Below are 17,266 nucleotides of genomic sequence, written 5' to 3' on the forward strand. Positions count from 1 at the left end.
ACCCGACCAAACATTGCGTTGAATTGAATAGCTTCAGGAGCTTCCTCCTGGGGCTATTCAACATCACTTTGAATTGAATTCCCCTTAATGTGTCTGTATGTATGCATATATTAGTGTTCCCACTAGGTACTTTTAGCACGGCACTACGCCCTGCCCGTTTTCTTAACTGTCAAATGCACCCTGCCTGTTTTGTGATTGATGAATTGCGCCCCGCTTTGTCCAGGTCAGATACACACACTGCTCAACCCAGTCCCCAGGAGACGCAGACAAATTATGATATTTATGTATAGCTCTAGGTCATAACAATTTCATCCTCATATACTAAATTTTCTATTTAAACCACACGCACATGACGGAAACCATGCCACCAGCATTGTTGTCACGCCCAATTTTACATTGCATTCGCTAGTAGAAAAACTGGGCCTCTTGCTTGTGTCTGCCCCCAGGCTGAAAGTTGCCAGCCAGCCCCTGTATAAACCTGTGATGTAAGCTGTACACATCTTGAAAGTTAATAAGCTTTTTCATGCTCGCAGTCTTTCTGCGTAAGTTCCAGGGGCGCAAATACATTCAAATCTATACGAGCCGCAATAATACGCAAACGTGGGATCCCATGTCTGGCATTGCTCTTATGTTTGTGCCTTTTCTATTTCTAAAAGGAAGCAACATACATACATGATAATAATACATGTTACTTTTCTACAGTATAACTATAATAACTTGCAGAGTAAAGAATTAAGATGATGGATTTTCATTAAAGAGCAAGAACGTAAAGCATTTCTCAAAGCACTGTATTATATAAATGCAAATACTATACCCGGGCTTTGTTGCCATAAATGCTGCCTACTGTAGCTATAAATAAGGATCTCATGGTTACAAATCACCTATTCACATCATAAATAATGTAACAACATATATTGTTATAAATGCTATTATTTAGTGATCTAGTATGGTATGATTGATACGATTGTGCAAATGAATATATGTAATAAAGCAGACACGTGCTGGAGGTAAGCATGCTGTAATCTTCATGGTTTATTAGCAAACTATCAATTCATTCATCACTAAGAAACATTTTCTGTACATGCAACCTTGCAGTGTCATTCCTCAAATGATTATCAAACACATAAGAAAAGATATATGTTAAGCCCCTTACTAATGTATATGTTGCATAGTTTACATGTGAATTTATTTCTTTTACTATTTGTCCAAGTGCAGAGTATCAACCTCAGTCTCTGCAAAAGTCTGGATTTTCAGCCATCGAAATAGAAGAGGCTTTCAGATTTGGGGCTGTAGTAACATGTAAGGGTGGTCAGGTCACACCGGGATTGTGCCCAATATTTACCCTATGTTAGTAGTTACGTTGTCTCCACCAGTGACCCGTTTGGCATATGGTGAAGCAATCCGACTAAGACCTCCCTGTTTACTTTGTATGTCCTAATGCAGCGTGCCAAAATCTACTATTGGTTCTGCACAATATCATGGCCGTTAAACTGAAAATGTAAGAGCAAGCCAGCTTTGGTAGAACAGTATTCACATTGGCATGTTCTACAATCATAGCAGGAGGAAGGTTGCCCCCATCTCTCATTACATTGGTGGGGTTAGTACAGCACAATCTTCTCATTTTGGGAGACATCAGCTTACCCGGTGCTTTAGGGATAAAAATCTGTGAAGATGAAACCTTCGGCTTGTAAATTCTAAATGTACGAGTGTTCCCAGGGGCACTTCCAAAGGGCAGATCTCATTTTAGTCCACCTGTGGCTCTTTCATGGACTATTACTGTGTCTACCCGACCCCAACACACACAAAAGATGTCTCAATTAGTTTATCTGGCATATATACTGTTCTATAAATGTATAATTAGTGGTGAGGATCAGGTGGGCAGCCATTGCTATGTCCGATTCTCCATATTGCCATAACTCAGATGGCAGAGAGACAGGACGGTGTTACTGTATTGAAACTGTTGTAATTCCTACACCGTTCACCCGATTTGGATGTAATTACCCTGAAATTAAATCTGAAAGTCTGCAGTTAAAGCACATCTTGTTTGTTTCATTTCAAAGCCATTGTGGTGGTGAATAGAGGCCAAAATCTGAAAATTCTGTCAATGTCCCAATATTTATGGACCTGACTGTATAATTAGTGGTGAGGATCAGGTGGGCGGCCGTTGCTATGTATGATTCTCCATATTGCCATAACTCAGATGGCAGAGAGACAGGATGGTGTTATTTCTCACCTGCTGTATATGGTTAGAGCCGTCAGGCGGAACCACTGGGGCTGGGCAGAAACAGTATTTAACATATTAAAAATTCAGGTTTGGTGGCTCAAAACAAATTGTTTAGCAACGACAATTACTACCGCTAAGTAGCACAACAAAGGTGGACCCTAACCACCAGTAGTCCCTTTTAAAGGGCGCGCTCTCTCTCTCTCACATGTATTATATTATATATAGCATTGCAGGAAGACCGGGGTCTTTAGATTTAAGCATAACGCTAGGTACACACTATAAGATTATCTCTTCCAATCTGGCTGGTTGGAATAAAAAATTTGCTAATGTATGAGAGGAAATGACTATCACCAATTTGCTCCCAAACTCCAGAAAGCGGACAAAAAGGGTAGTTCGGACAAATTGAAACGGATTGAACCAATTTGTCTGATCGATTGTCATTTGCTCCCATACCTTACCAGATTTTGGACAGATACTCTTATAGTGTGTACCTAGCTTTACGATGGGCATACACTGTCCAATTATCAGCCCAGGACCTATAAAATCATCAAGCATGTGCAATAATTGGACAGACACATGTGGCAGTGTATGCACTGCCCCAACCAACATTTCCCCTCTTCTTTCACAGGGGAGGAACAAAGAAATGTTTCCTCCCTGGGGTAGGAACTGTTAGGAGCCGCGGCAGCGGATCATCTTGGTGGCAGGTCCCACCTGTAGCTGCGACTGAAACACTGCATCATGTCTTGATCCATGTACCGGCTGTTGCAGGCAGCTGGAATCCTGTCTTGTCTGTGTGCAGCTCTTTGCTGCATTCTTGTCTGTTTGGGTGCAGAGTCCAGCAGCATACTATCGGTTCATTAGGGAGGTGCTCTGCAGGGATTGCTCTGATTGGTTCCTGCTCCTGATAAGTTACAGCTAGCCCTACACTTCGTGCCAATGATATTGTATGACATCCAGAGTATGTTTGTCCTGTGCTCTGAAGCCTGAGTTCTAACCGGTCTACCTAGTTCAGCAGTTCCTGTGTCCAGTGCCTGTCTGCCTGATTTGTATTTGACTGTTATCTGCTGTGGTTCCTTTTAGGCTCACGTCCTTGTTATTTTTTGGACTTCCCGGAGCTGTGACTTCTGCAGCCTCAGCCTACCCCTCCGCTGCCTGCGGAGGGGACATACCACAGCCCAGTCAAGCCGTGTTTGTCTGTTTCCAGCCGAGTCAAGCTTACAGTGTTCTCAAACCTCGCTGCCTCGAGCCTGCCTGACTGACGTCACCTGTCTGCCATGTTGTTCCAGTCACACTTTGGCCCTCAAGGTCGTTCCGTCCTGTTCCTGTTGCACCTTGGCCCTCAAGGCTGCATGGTTTTGTTCCAATCGCACCTCGGCCTGATGGTCGCTCCATCTTGTTCCTGTCATTCCTCGGTCCTCAAGGCCACCCAGTGTTGTTCCTGTCATACCGGCCCTCAAGGCCGCTCAGTCTTGTTCCTGTCACACCTTGGCCCTCAAGGCCGCTCTGTCCTGTTCCTGATGCACCTCGGCCCGCAAGGCCACTCCGTCTTGTTATTGATGCACCTCGGCCTTCAAGGCCACTCGGTTTTGTTCCGGTCATGCCTTGGCCCTCATAGCCGCTCCATGTTGTTCCTGTCACACCTCGGCCTTCAAGGCTGCTCCATTTTTGTTCCTGTCACATCTTGGCCCTCAAGGCAGCTCCATCTTGTTCCTGTCGCACCTTGGCCCTCAAGGCCGCTCCGTGTTGTTCCTGTCGCACCTCAGCCCTCAAGGCCACTCGGTTTTGTTCCGGTCATGCCTTGACCCTCATGGCCGCCCCACGTTGTTCCTGTCACACCTCGGCCCTCAAGGCTGCTCCATTTTGTTCCTGTCACACCTCGGCCCTCAAGGCCACTCCATCTTGTTCCTGTCGCACCTTGGCCCTCAAGGCCGCTCCGTGTTGTTCCTGTCACACCTCAGCCCTCAAGGCCGCTCCATGTTCCTGTCATGCCTTGGCCCTCATGGCCGCTCCATGTTGTTCCTGTCACATCTCGGCCCGCAAGGTTGCACCTTGAACTTAGTCTGTCACTTCAGCCAGTCGTCCTGCCATAATATTGTGCATTGCCTGTCAAGTCCTTGTACGTATTTTGTCTGTCTAGTCCTTGTCTGTATCTTGCCAGTCTAGTCCTTGTCGGTATCTTTCCAGTATTGTCTTTGTCTGTAAATCCTGCAGTTTCACAGTCCTGGTTACTCCTGCCTTGCAGCTTATTCATTGTCTAGCACTCCTTGTTGGCGACCTAGCTGCACCATAGTCCCGAGACCTACCTGAGACCATATTCATCTGCCGCTGCTTGTGTACTGTGAGCCTGATTCAGAGCCGCTCGTAAGCGGGCGCTCGTTCGTTCCGAATGTTTGCCCAACTGCGCATGCGTACGGATCGTAATACGCATGCGCAAACCAGCCAGTGCGGCCGAAAATCGTTTGTTCGCTAAATAGTGAATGCCTGCTATTTTGAGTGACAGGAGGAGGCGTATGTGGGTGGTAACAGGGGAAGGTGCTTGAAAACGGGGAGTGGAGATCCGAACGCAGGCGTGGTTAAAGGTCAAAACGGGCATTTTAAGGGTGTGCATAATTAATACAGCAGCGTCATTGACCACGTCACTGGGTTATTTTATAGTCAGAACTGCTCGCATGATTGCAGTAGGAAAAACCAACCACAAGAATAGCGAGCAGTTCATACGCTTGTCGATGTACTCGATTAATCTAATAAATAGCGGACATGACGTAGGATGCGAGCGGCCAGGGGACGTAGTTTCCAAAAAAACGACCGCAAGTTTTGTTCGCTCGTTCAGACATAGAGGCATGAACAGACCGCAAAGAGCGAACGGTTCATTTGAATAGCCACCCCTTTTTTCAGAACGAACGACCGCAAATAGCGTCCGGCTCTGAGTCAGGCCCAGTGTCCTTATATCTATCCTGTACCATTCTCCTGCAGCCTCACTCCAGCTAGTTATAGTTGTGGAATGACTGCCACTCAATTCAGCATTTGCTTCGATCAGCAGTCCTGCAGTCTCACAACCGTGCGAGAATCGTAACAGGAACCCAGATATCATGGCCATACTCTGCTGCTCGTTGAGTGTTATGATCACTAATGCAGCAATGTTTATAAACCATGTCCTTCTCCTGCATTGTTTTGTACTGTTAATATCCGTTTTCTTGTGTGCTTATTTGTTCATGTACTTTGTAAGGCGCTGCGGAACCCCAGTGGCGTCATATAAAGGATATTATATGTTATATAATAGGGTATGCCAATTTTACCTTTGCCAGTAGAAATGCCAATTCCCAGCTCTACCCTTCCTCTCAGCAATCGTTGTGCGGGTTTGTACACACTTGCGCAGTAAATCATGACATAAACCTGTGATGTAAGCTGTACACATCTTGCAAGTTAATAAGCTTTTTAATGCTCGCAATCTTTCTGCGTAAGTTCCGGGCGCAAATACATTCAAATCTATACGAGCCGCAATAATACGCAAACGTGGGAACCCATGTCTGGCATTGCTCTTATGTTAGTGCCTTTTCTATTTCTAAAAGGAAGCAACATACATACATGATAATAATACATGTTACTTTTCTACAGTATAACTATAATAACTTGCAGAGTAAAGAATTAAGATGATGGATTTTCATTAAAGAGCAAGAACGTAAAGCATTTCTCAAAGCACTGTATTATATAAATGCAAATACTATACCCGGGCTTTGTTGCCATAAATGCTGCCTACTGTAGCTATAAATAAGGATCTCATGGTTACAAATCGCCTATTCCCATTATAAATAATGCAACAAGATACATGGTTATAAATGCTATTATTTAGTGATCTAGTAAGGTATGACTGATGCGATTGTGCAAATGAATATACGTAATAAAACTGACACATGCGCTGGAGATGAGCATGCTGTAATCTTCGTGGTGTATTAGCAAACTGTTGCAGTATATAGATTCATCAATCACTAATATACATTTTCTGTACATGCAACCTTGCAGTGACATTTACAAATGATGATCCAACAACACATAAGAAAAGATCAATGTTAATCCCCTTACTAATGTATATGTTGCACAGTTTACATGTGGATTCGTTTATTTTTATACAATGTCCAAGTGCAGAGTATCAACCTCATTCTCTGCAAAAGTCTGGATTTTCAGCCATCGAAATAGAAGAGGCTTTCAGATATGGGGCTGTAGTAACATGTTAGGGTGGTCAGGGCTCACTGGGATTGTGCCCAATATTTACGTTATAATGTTAGTAGTTATGCTGTCTCCACCAGTGACCCTTTTGGCATATGGTGAAGCAATAAGACTAAGACCTCCTTGTTTACTTTGTATGTGCTAATGCAGCGTGCCAAAATCTACTGTTGGTTCTGCCCAATATCATGGCCATTAAACTCAAAAATGCAAGAGCAAGCCAGCTTTGGTATAGCAGTATTCACATTGGCATGTTCTACAATCATAGCAGGATGAATGTTGCTCCTGTCTGTCTTGTTACTTTGGTGGGGTTAGTACAGCACAATCTTCTCATTTTGGGAGGTACCAGCTTACCCGGTGTTTCCGGGATAAAAATCTGTGAAGATGAAACCTTCGGCTTGTAAATTCTAAATGTACGAGTGTTCCCAGGGGCACTTCCAAGGGCAGATCTCATTTTAGTCCACCTGTGGCTCTTTCATGGACTATTCGGGGTAAATTTACTAAGATGGGAGTTCTATTTAAGAAGTGATGTTGCCCATAGCAACCAATCAGACGCTACTTCTCATTTATCTAGCACCTTCTAGAAAATAATACCTGGAATCTGACTGGTTGCTATGGGCAACATCACTTAATAGAACCCATCTTAGTAAATTGACTCCTTTCTGTATTTATCCGGCCCCAACAGACACAAAAAACGTCTCAATGAGTTTATCTGGCATATATACTGTTGTATAAATGTATAATTAGCGGTGAGGGTCAGGTGGGCGGCCGTTGCTATGTATGATTCTCCATATTGCCATAACTCAGATGGCAGAGAGACAGGACGGTGTTATTTCTCACCTGCTGTATGGTTAGAGCCGTCAGGCGGAACCACTGGGGCTGGGCAGACATATGCAGTATTTAAGATATTAAAAATTCAAGTTTGGTGGCTCAAAACAGATTGTTTAGCAACGACACTTACTATGTAGCACAACAAAGGTGGACCCTAACCAGCAGTAGTCCCATTTAAAGGGCTCTCTCATATGTATTATATATAGCTTTGCAGGAAGACTGGGGCCTTTAGATTTAAGCCTAACGCTAGGTACACACTATAAGATTATCTCTTCCAATCTGCCTGGTTGGAATAAAAATATGCTAATGTATGTGAGCAAATAACTATCACCAATTTGCTCCCAAATGCCAGAAAGTGGACAAAAGCGGTCATTCAGACTAATTGAAATGAATTGAACCAATTTGTCTGAACAACCATTTTTTCTGCTTTGTAGCGTTTGGGAACAAATGGTCGATTGTCATTTGCTCCCATACATTACCAGATTTTCGCAGATTGGACCAATAATCTTATCATGTGTACCTAGCTTTACGATGGGCATACACTGTCCAATTAGCAGCTCAGGCATCTGATCGGGCCGATGATTGGACAGAGTATTGCCGGAACCAATCAGTAATTATCGGTCTGTCGGATTGGTCAGAAACATTTGGCTGTGTATGCACTGCCCCAGCCAACATATTCCCTCTTCTTGCACAAGGGAGGAACCCAGATATCGTGGCTATACACTGCAAAATATCTCAGTGTATGGCCACAATATCAGACAGACATTATATCTGACAGTGTATGCCCAGCATTGCAATATATTAATGTAACTGCATTGGGGGTTATAGGAAGAACAAAGAAATAAAATAAAAAAAAAACACTACCACTTATCTAGCGGCTCTAGATAAAGCCTGGGGAACTGAGTGAGTCTCACACTTGTTCCCCCCTTAAAACTCAGTCCTCAAGGTTACCCTGACATTCCAGGTTTTGGAGTATAGCCGTGCTTGAGCACAGGTGGTTAAATCAAATTGACTGAAGTACTAAATAAGCCACCTTTGCTCAGATTTGAGAACTACTGCTTTACGCCAGAGGGTCCCATACGCCAACATTACAGTCCACGTTTTAAGAATATCCATGCTTGAGCACAGGTGACTTAATTTGTACCTCAGTCAATATGATTTAACCATCTGGACTCAAGCATGGGTATCCTTAAAACCTGGACTGTACCAACAGAGGGAACCTTTGCCTTAAACTAATGTTGTGCTGGCCAAGAGGAGGACTACGATGAGACCTCTATTTACCCTTCCTGTAATCAGCCTGTGGCTAGCAATGGGCAATTCATTCGGTGGGCACTCCCTGGGTATGCTGTGGTTTGTAACAAACCAAGTAGGGCTAGAAAAATACAATATAAAAAACAAAGGGGGGGGGGGGTGTTTATAATACAAGTTATGCTATTATTTGTATAAACAGCGGGATCTGATCACATCACTTATAATCAAATCAATTATAATATCCTGACCTGTGTCCTTTATAAAACATGTATATTATACATGTAATGCCCTCTTCATAATGTTAATTATTGCAGAAACAGCATTAGGAATCACCTTAGATCCAGGGACCTAAGAGAAGAGAGCTACACTGACAGGTTTGTGGTTTTATATGGACGCAAATCTCCTCGGTGACATCTGTCATTATAATTTACAGTAGTCTGTGCATTATCATACATACTGTATTTGACAGTCACAAGCTGCACTAGGTAGGATAAGCTGGCCATACACTTTAGGATTATCTGTCCAACCAGCTGGCTGGTTGTAAAAAAAAAAAAAAACTGGTAATGTATGGGAGCAAATGACAATCATCCATTTGCTCTCATTAATGTCCGCTTTCCACTGTCTGGAAGTAAACGTTCAATTGTCATTTGCTCCCATACATTACAATATATTTTCTTTCCGACAAAAACTCCTTGGATGGTTGGACAGATAACCTTAAGGTGTATGGTCAGTTTTAGACTGATGGGTAATACTGCATTCCCCATCCAACACCACTGAGGTTATAATTAGGTCTCTAACCAGTACCACATGGATCTACAATGTCAGTTTTGTGCCCAGGGATCCACACAAAAGGTGTAATGTATCACGCATTTCATCGCCGTGGTTTTTATTGGCCAGATCGCATGTATTTTGGAGTAGGGAGCCTTCACAAAGGTGTTTGATTTAAACTTAGGCCCGTATTCAATTTGAGGCGAAAAGCCGGAATCGGCGAAAAAGTTTCGCCGATGACATTTCGCCAGGCGGAAAAGTATTGCCGTATACAATTTGAAAGACTTTCCGCCTCAATGCAATGTAATAGGCGGAAAAGTTTCGCCTATGAATAGGAGGCGGGAAAAACTGCAGAATTGGGGTGTAGGGGGTGCAACGTTGCGGAAACCCCCGTGCAGCCTTCAGACAGTCCCCCAAAAATAAACTGCGTAAAAAAAAACAACAACTTACCACCCCAAAAAAATCACTTTGTAACCCCAAATTTTTTTTTTCGCCCCCAAATTCAAAGTTCAAAACTAGTGAACTAGACTCCAGGGGGGTCCCCAAGTATGCCCCAGGTGTTTTTTTCATTGCAGGTGCTTGCGGCAGGTGGATTTTTCAGTTTTTTAAACTTAACTTTACCAACTTTTAAATATGCTGACCCCCATTTTCAAGTACCCCAAATTTGCTGGGATAAGTTATTTTCTGCAACAAAACCTCCTGAATACTATTTTGCACCACGTATAGAAAAACGCTATTTAGCAGCTATTGAGCCTGTTTAAAAACACCAAATACCTTCAGCAAGCCAAATCGGGGGGTACCATAGCTAACCCCCATGTCAGAGCATCTTTTGGGGGTGTCAGGCTGACTTCCCCAAATCTGACAGGACTCTCTGCTTGTTTAAGTTTAGCCGGGTCCCGTTTTCGCGTACTTTCATATTGAATACAGGGATACGCGCGTTATACTTTTCTGCCTACAAAACACGCGATGTAGGCGAAAAATCCGGGAGGCGGAAAAGTATCGCAGGTCCACTCAAATTGAATATGGGCTATAATCGCTTAAAGGTAGCAACAAAAACTGCATACATACATTTAGACACAAATTTTGTGACACTTGCGGCTTTAAGTCTATCAAACAAAACAGATGCAACACTCATCACCCTCATGTAGTAAATGTGCACCACCACCTGTGGGATGCACAACTATGTGGCTCCTAAAAGATGGGTATTTAAGATCTATGCATCACAAAGTGTTAAATCAGGGGAAACCGATTTTTATTTTCCACAGTGTCTCATAAACCGATTGTGCTTTGAATCTTTTAAAACCACCAATCAGCGGGTAATGCAGTTGGTGTATTTAAACTGCAAATCAATTGATGGTAGTTTGAAATTTGCATCGTATACCGAACTCTGATACCAAACTTTAATTTCAAACACTGTGCTAGATAGGTGACAGAAGCTAGTTGGTTTGGTCATCTTCTCTCTCACCGAAGCTCGATACATCTCCCCCAATCTGTTGAGCCTGGAACCACCTGTCAGCAGGGCGAAGTATTGTAGCACGCTGGATACACATACATTTGTCCCCACACAGAGGGCCTGATTCAGAGCCGGACGCTCTGACCAGAGCGCTCGCTCTGAATCAGGGCCCGCCTACCTAAAAATGGAGCGGCCTCCTGGCCGCCCGCATAGCTGTGGGTAACCACCCACAGCTTATGCGAGCGGCCAAAAAGATGGTCGCGATGATCAAGACCATCGCGACCATCGGGCTTGCGACGAGACCCTGCGGTAGGGTCTCGCTGCCGCAAGCCCAGGAGGGCTTTTGGCTCTATCAGAGCCAAAAGCACTCCCACTGACATCACTAGTGATGTCAGTGGGGCCGGCCCCAGACGGTAGGTGTTCCCATGGGAACGCCTCCGTCTGGGCAGCAACGCCAAAGGGGGCGTGCTGTCACTCACCATCGACAGTACGCCCCCTTTGGTGCGAGACCCATAGCGACAGCTATGCGGGTCTCGCGCATGCGCACGACGGAGCTTTCTCCATCATGCGCACTAGGGCACCATCGAATTAGGCCCAGAGACCATGCATATTATGCCACACAGACCTCATTTAGGTTATGCCACACAGTAGTATCCCTTATACACATTATGCCACACAGTAATGCCCCTTACACATTATACAGTAGTGTAACAGTAGTGCCCCATATAACATTATTCCACACAATAATAGTGCCCCATACACATTATGACACCCCCCCCCCCCAAAGACTCACTTCCCCGTGTCCCTCCAGCAGCCTCTCGCCTCCTCCTCCTGTGTGCCATTAGCAGCCAGCAGGTGTGGATTTGGGACCGGGCCGCCAACCAATTACAGCTGGTGCACCAGCAGGCAGCAGCAGACATGGACAGGCAGCACCGGCAGAATTTTAATTTGGCGCTGGTTGCGAGCCAATTGGAGCTCACGCACTGGCAGCCAATCAGGAGATGCCACAGCGGATTGGCTGCCCGTCCGTGAGCTCCGACTGCCCCGCGACCACTAGCGCTCTTTCTCCATGACTGCCTGCCAGTGCGCCAGCTGTAATCAGCCCGCTGGCTGGCACCAAATTAACATCGCTGACGCCCGGGCCCCCCTCGACTGCCCTGACTGGACCGGCCCACCTTGTGTGCATAACTGGGTGCAGGGAGAGTGGCGGGCCACAGAGGCATCTTGGACACAGCCGTACCCCTTGCACCCATGGTAGTTACGCTACTGTTTGCATGTATGTTAGCAAACAGTGGGGTCCTGTTCAGGATCAATGGAATGGGGTTATAGGCGAGGACAATGTAAACAAATGAAAGTTGCAGGTGGGTCCAGTCTTCAACCCGGGTAACACCAGGTATCCCAGCCAGTATATACACATACATATACAGTAAACACACACCAATAATTCTGTTCAACTGTTAAAATGTGGCATATTATTATTACAGAGTCATTCAGAAAGCTACAATTGCATAGCAATTTATAACAGCATATCCAGAGCATATATAGAACTTTACTGCCACCATGTGGTCATCCAGGATATTAATAACAGCAGTTCAATAATAATGAGATGTAAGGTTCGGTTTTCCTGAAAAATGAACACACTTTTGGGGTCCCGAATAGAACAGAGTCCCGACTCGAGTCTGCTGTAAGTTTGGATTCAAAAACCAAATCTCTGGATTGTACGTAAACAGGTCCAAATGACACGATTTTAGTTGTTTTTATCAAATGTGGATACAAACAGGTAGGTGCCCTCCAATAAGGTTTGATCACAATGAGCCCGAATAGCAATCCAATAGGGCGGCACTCTAATAAAACATAGCTTAGACACAGGAATAAATTCCAACGTTTCGGAGATTAGTTTAATGCCCCGTCCTCAAGGTACAAAATGCAATACAAACAACACACATATACATATACTCATGAGTCACCACGTGTGCCCTGCGCTGCCCGGGGCTACCTCCAATGATGTCACACCACCCGTCCACAGAGTCAGCGCATACCAATGATGTGCCAGCATCAGGGCGGGGGGAACGGCTATGGATCGCGTCCCGGTAACCTGGGAAATGCGCAGCACAGGAACTATACCACGAAATGTACAAGATAACAAACATCAAACATGTGGACATACAATAAACTACTATAATGCAATCAATTGATTACAATAATAAATATATAACACAATGAAGTGAAGATATTGACTGACACATCAAACTTACAGTCCATCCTATACAACTTCCCAGAACCAAAGTTCATAAAAAAAAATGATATTAGTCAACAGGAGGATAATTATCTTATGAATAAACATCTTCATAGCGATAACCAAAAATTTATTTGGAGAGACCATCTAAACTCCACACCTATACCCAGTAATTTTATTGATATAGCAATCAAAGCCGTATAATGGGATAAAGAAACCATGGATACCCTACTATTTAAAGTTACAGAAAGCAGTGTAAACCAAGGTTCTCACTGAGTCCCCTGTGTGCTAAGGCATCCAATCTAAAGATCCACTTTGATTCACATTGCAACAGTTTGCGTCAACTATCACCACCGCGAAGGAGGGGGATGTGATCATTGATTATATACCGTAGTGTGGACAAATTATGTCCTTTTATAGCAAAGTGGCGAGCCACCGGCTGTTCACTATTCCCCGAAGCAATGGAGACACGTATGGCTGAACGATAGAGTGCCATGCATTCACGCAAAGTCCTGTCAGTCTTTCCCACATATATCAGACCACAGGGGCAAGTAATCATGTACACAACATATTATATACAGTCAGGTCCATAAATATTGGGACATCGACAGAATTTTCAGATTTTGGCCTCTATTCACCACCACAGTGGCTTTGAAATGAAACAAACAGGATGTACTTTAACTGCAGACTTTCAGATTTAATTTGAGGGTAATTACATACAAATCAGGTGAACGGTGTAGGAATTACAACAGTTTCTATATGTGCCTCCCACTTTTTAAGGGGCCAAAAGTAATGGAATTATCAACTCAAAGGCTATTTCATGGACAGGTGTGGGCTATTCCCTCATTATTTCATTATCAATTAAGCAGGTAAAAGGTCTGGAGTTGATTCTAGGTGTGACATTTGCATTTGGAATCAGTTGCGGTCAACTCTCAATATGAGATCCAAAGACCTATCACTATCAGTGAAGCAAGCCATCATTAGGCTGAAAAATCAAAACAAACCCATCAGAGAGATAGCAAAAACATTAGGTGTGGCCAAATCAACTGTTTGGGACATTCTTAAAAAGAAAGAACGCACCGGAGAGCTCAGCAACACCAAAAGACCTGGAAGACTACGGAAAACAACTGTGGTGGATGACAGAAGAATTATTTCCCTGGTGAAGAAAAACCCCTTCACAACAGTTGGCCAAATCAAGAACACTCTCCAGGAGGTAGATGTATATGTGTCAAAGTCAACAATCAAGAGAAGACTTCACAAGAGTGAATATAGAGGGTTCACCACAAGATGCAAACCATTGGTGAGCCACAAAAACAGGAAGACCAGATTAGAGTTTGCCAAACAACATCTAAAAAAGCCATTACAGTTCTGGAACAACATCCTATTGACAGATGAGACAAAGATCAACTTGTACCAGAGTGATGGGAAGAGAAGGAAAGGAACTGCTCATGATCCAAAACATACCACCTCATCAGTGAAGCATGGTGGTGGTAGTGTCATGGCGTGGGCATGTATGGCTGCCAATAGAACTGGTTCCCTTGTATTTATTGATGTGACTGCTGACAAAAGCAGCAGAATGAATTGTGAAGTGTTTCGGGCAATATTATATGCTCATATTCAGTCAAATGCTTCAGAACTCATTGGACGGCACTTCACAGTGCAGATGGACAATGACCCGAAGCATACTGCAAAAGCAACCAAAGAGTGTTTTAAGGCTAAAAAGTGGAATGTTATGCAATGGCCAATCAATCCCCTGACCTGAATCCGATTGAGCATGCATTTCACTTGATGAAGACAAAACTGAAGGGAAAATGCCCCAAGAACAAGCAGGAACTGAAGACATTTGCAGTAGAGGCCTGGCAGAGCATCACCAGGGATGAAACCCAGCGTCTGGTGATGTCTATGCGTTCCAGACTTCAGGCTGTAATTGCCTGCAAAGGATTTGCAACAAAGTATTAAAAAGTGAAAGTTAGATTTAGGATTGTTTAGTTTGTCCCATTACTTTTGGCCCCTTAAAAAGTGGGAGGCACATATAGAAACCGTTGTAATTCCTACACCGTTCACATGATTTGGATGTAATTACCCTCAAATTAAATCTGAAAGTCTGCAGTTAAAGCACATCTTGTTTGTTTCATTTCAAAGCCATTGTGGTGGTGAATAGAGGCCAAAATATGAAAATTCTGTCAATGTCCCAATATTTATGGACCTGACTGTATACATACACACACGCACACACACATATAGTGGTGTAATAATATTGTGTTGCCAGTTTGGCTCATGCATGCAGGATCCGCGATTTCAAAGATTTAAAGCGCAATTTGCCTTTAAAGACAAAACACAGCAAAGGCTAAAAATCAGCAAACTTTACTCGCAGCCAATTACGTTTGGCCTCATTAGTTCAGTCCACAAACCGGCACTTGTCCTTGGTAATATACTGAAATCAATGAAGAGTGTGTCCCCAACGAAAAGATGAAACCTTTGACAGATACCCTACTTCTATGCAGAGAACGAGGAGAGGTGGTTCTGCGCCCGTCACTGAATGCGAAAAAATAAAGAAGAAAATACTTGGGTGATAGGATTTTAATTTCTTTTATATTTTCCCAAAGTTAAAGTAAACGTTTACATTTGACGAACATATATAGATCAAAATGAAATAAAAGTAAACAAAGAAAAGCTTCTATACAGGATGTAATTATCTAACGTTACACCATCCGGCTGTCAGATTTCCAAATGTTTATGTAGTGGAAATTAACCTTAAGGTAAATTCCTCTTTAACATATTTGATTAATTGGCAGAACACTGTCCCACACCTCCATTACTGTTAAGGAAAGTTACACGCATAACCTACGCTTATTGGAGAACCGCCATTTTCTGCGCTGATCACAGTATTAAAGAGATCACAGTCTGATCTATTCACCAGAAATGAGTGAAAACACGACATATGAGCCACAAAGTGCCTCGGCGCAGTTACCGTTTCTTAGTGAGGTGATTGGCTCTCGCTACTGGGTACAGGCAAATAACATTTGGAAACAAACATCTCACACATTACTTTCATATGCAGGATCATGAGATCACCATCACACAGAGTGCTGAAACGCTTATATATAGGTCTGCAAATACGTCTGATCACACATGTGGTCAGCATAGCAATCGTGCATAAACATTGCCTACACATCTCCTACAAAGAAACTAAAGCAATAGCAATTTGTTATAGCTTTCCCTATGTCGGTAAATCATGACGCCACTTAATTGCAACTAAATATACATTTCCCATAGGCAGAGTTGAATCTGTGCAGAAATCCCACTTTCAAACCTTTATTTAACATATATATTTATTATACCCAGAAATTATATTGTGCACCCGCCTACAATCGATTTCAGCTATAGATGGATTCGCACCTATCAAGAATGTCCCCAAACATTTCTACAAGTAGTAGAAAGGCCCAATTACTGCCGCCATTGAAGAGCGCATTGCAACTTTTCAGCCTGTCCAATTCTGCCCTTTCGGAACGTACTTTATTTAGGAAAGCAAGGCGTGCGCTATTTTTTTTTTCTTAAATGACAGTAACGCAAGATAGACAGTAAATTAAAGGTTACTAAAGAAAAAAGCATGAATATTCTGTGTATTCAACGTAAACTGTTAATTCCATACGAACTGAAGATATCCTCAAGGATCTTTGAAATTTAAACAACTTTTTCTTTCCCAAACTCTTAACGTTAAACTTTCAATTCAATAACGGTCCATTTGCTGTTGAGATGGCAATGTAGCATAATTATGGCCCTTAAGTTAATGTCATTCCATTCAACATCAAATTAATCTTGCGTTGTGCGTGGTTTCTAATCCACCGTTGTCACACGTCTGAAAAATAAAATACATGAAACCTTTTAGTAATATAAATATAGGGGGTAAATGACATGAGTACAATAGAAGGTACTACTAATGGTTATGTATACTGTATAACACCTGCATTTTACGCAGCAGAGAACATTTAAATCAATCATTCACATCACTCCCAGCCCCAGTGGAGTTTACACATTAGGTTAATAGTTGCTATGTAAAATTGTAACGATCTGAAACGTGGACCTTTTTCTTGGTTGAACAAATGGCTGTAACCTTTAAATTCCTTAGGAACCATTATTTCAGGCATATACGGAGAGGCAGTAATGCAGTGATGTCACTAGATCCTTGCCAAAAGACTACATACTACGGATGTGTCTGTCTGTATATACCTAGCCTCAATACGCCATGCGATGCGAGTGAGCTGCGATAAAGGGTAAAGTG

At 43.2% G+C, this 17,266-nt stretch overlaps 1 protein-coding gene across 4 annotated transcripts in view; it reads right to left on the minus strand.

Annotated features, from left to right (window-relative positions):
* Positions 1 to 15,567: 15,567 nt before the first annotated feature.
* TDRD15 (tudor domain containing 15) overlaps positions 15,568 to 17,266 on the minus strand; it is a 62,217-nt gene continuing 60,518 nt past the window's right edge. For all 4 annotated transcript variants that reach the window (XM_088480274.1, XM_088480271.1, XM_088480272.1 and 1 more), the window contains exon 3: positions 15,568 to 16,843. In XM_088480274.1, the coding sequence (XP_088336400.1) occupies positions 16,793 to 16,843 (51 nt within the window). In that variant the 3' untranslated portion in view covers positions 15,568 to 16,792. The remainder of the gene's footprint in view (positions 16,844 to 17,266) is intronic.

Source organism: Taudactylus pleione, unplaced genomic scaffold, assembly GCF_031769625.1.
Source record: "Taudactylus pleione unplaced genomic scaffold, aTauple2 ptg000252l, whole genome shotgun sequence".
NCBI classification, from domain to species: Eukaryota; Metazoa; Chordata; class Amphibia; order Anura; family Myobatrachidae; genus Taudactylus; species Taudactylus pleione.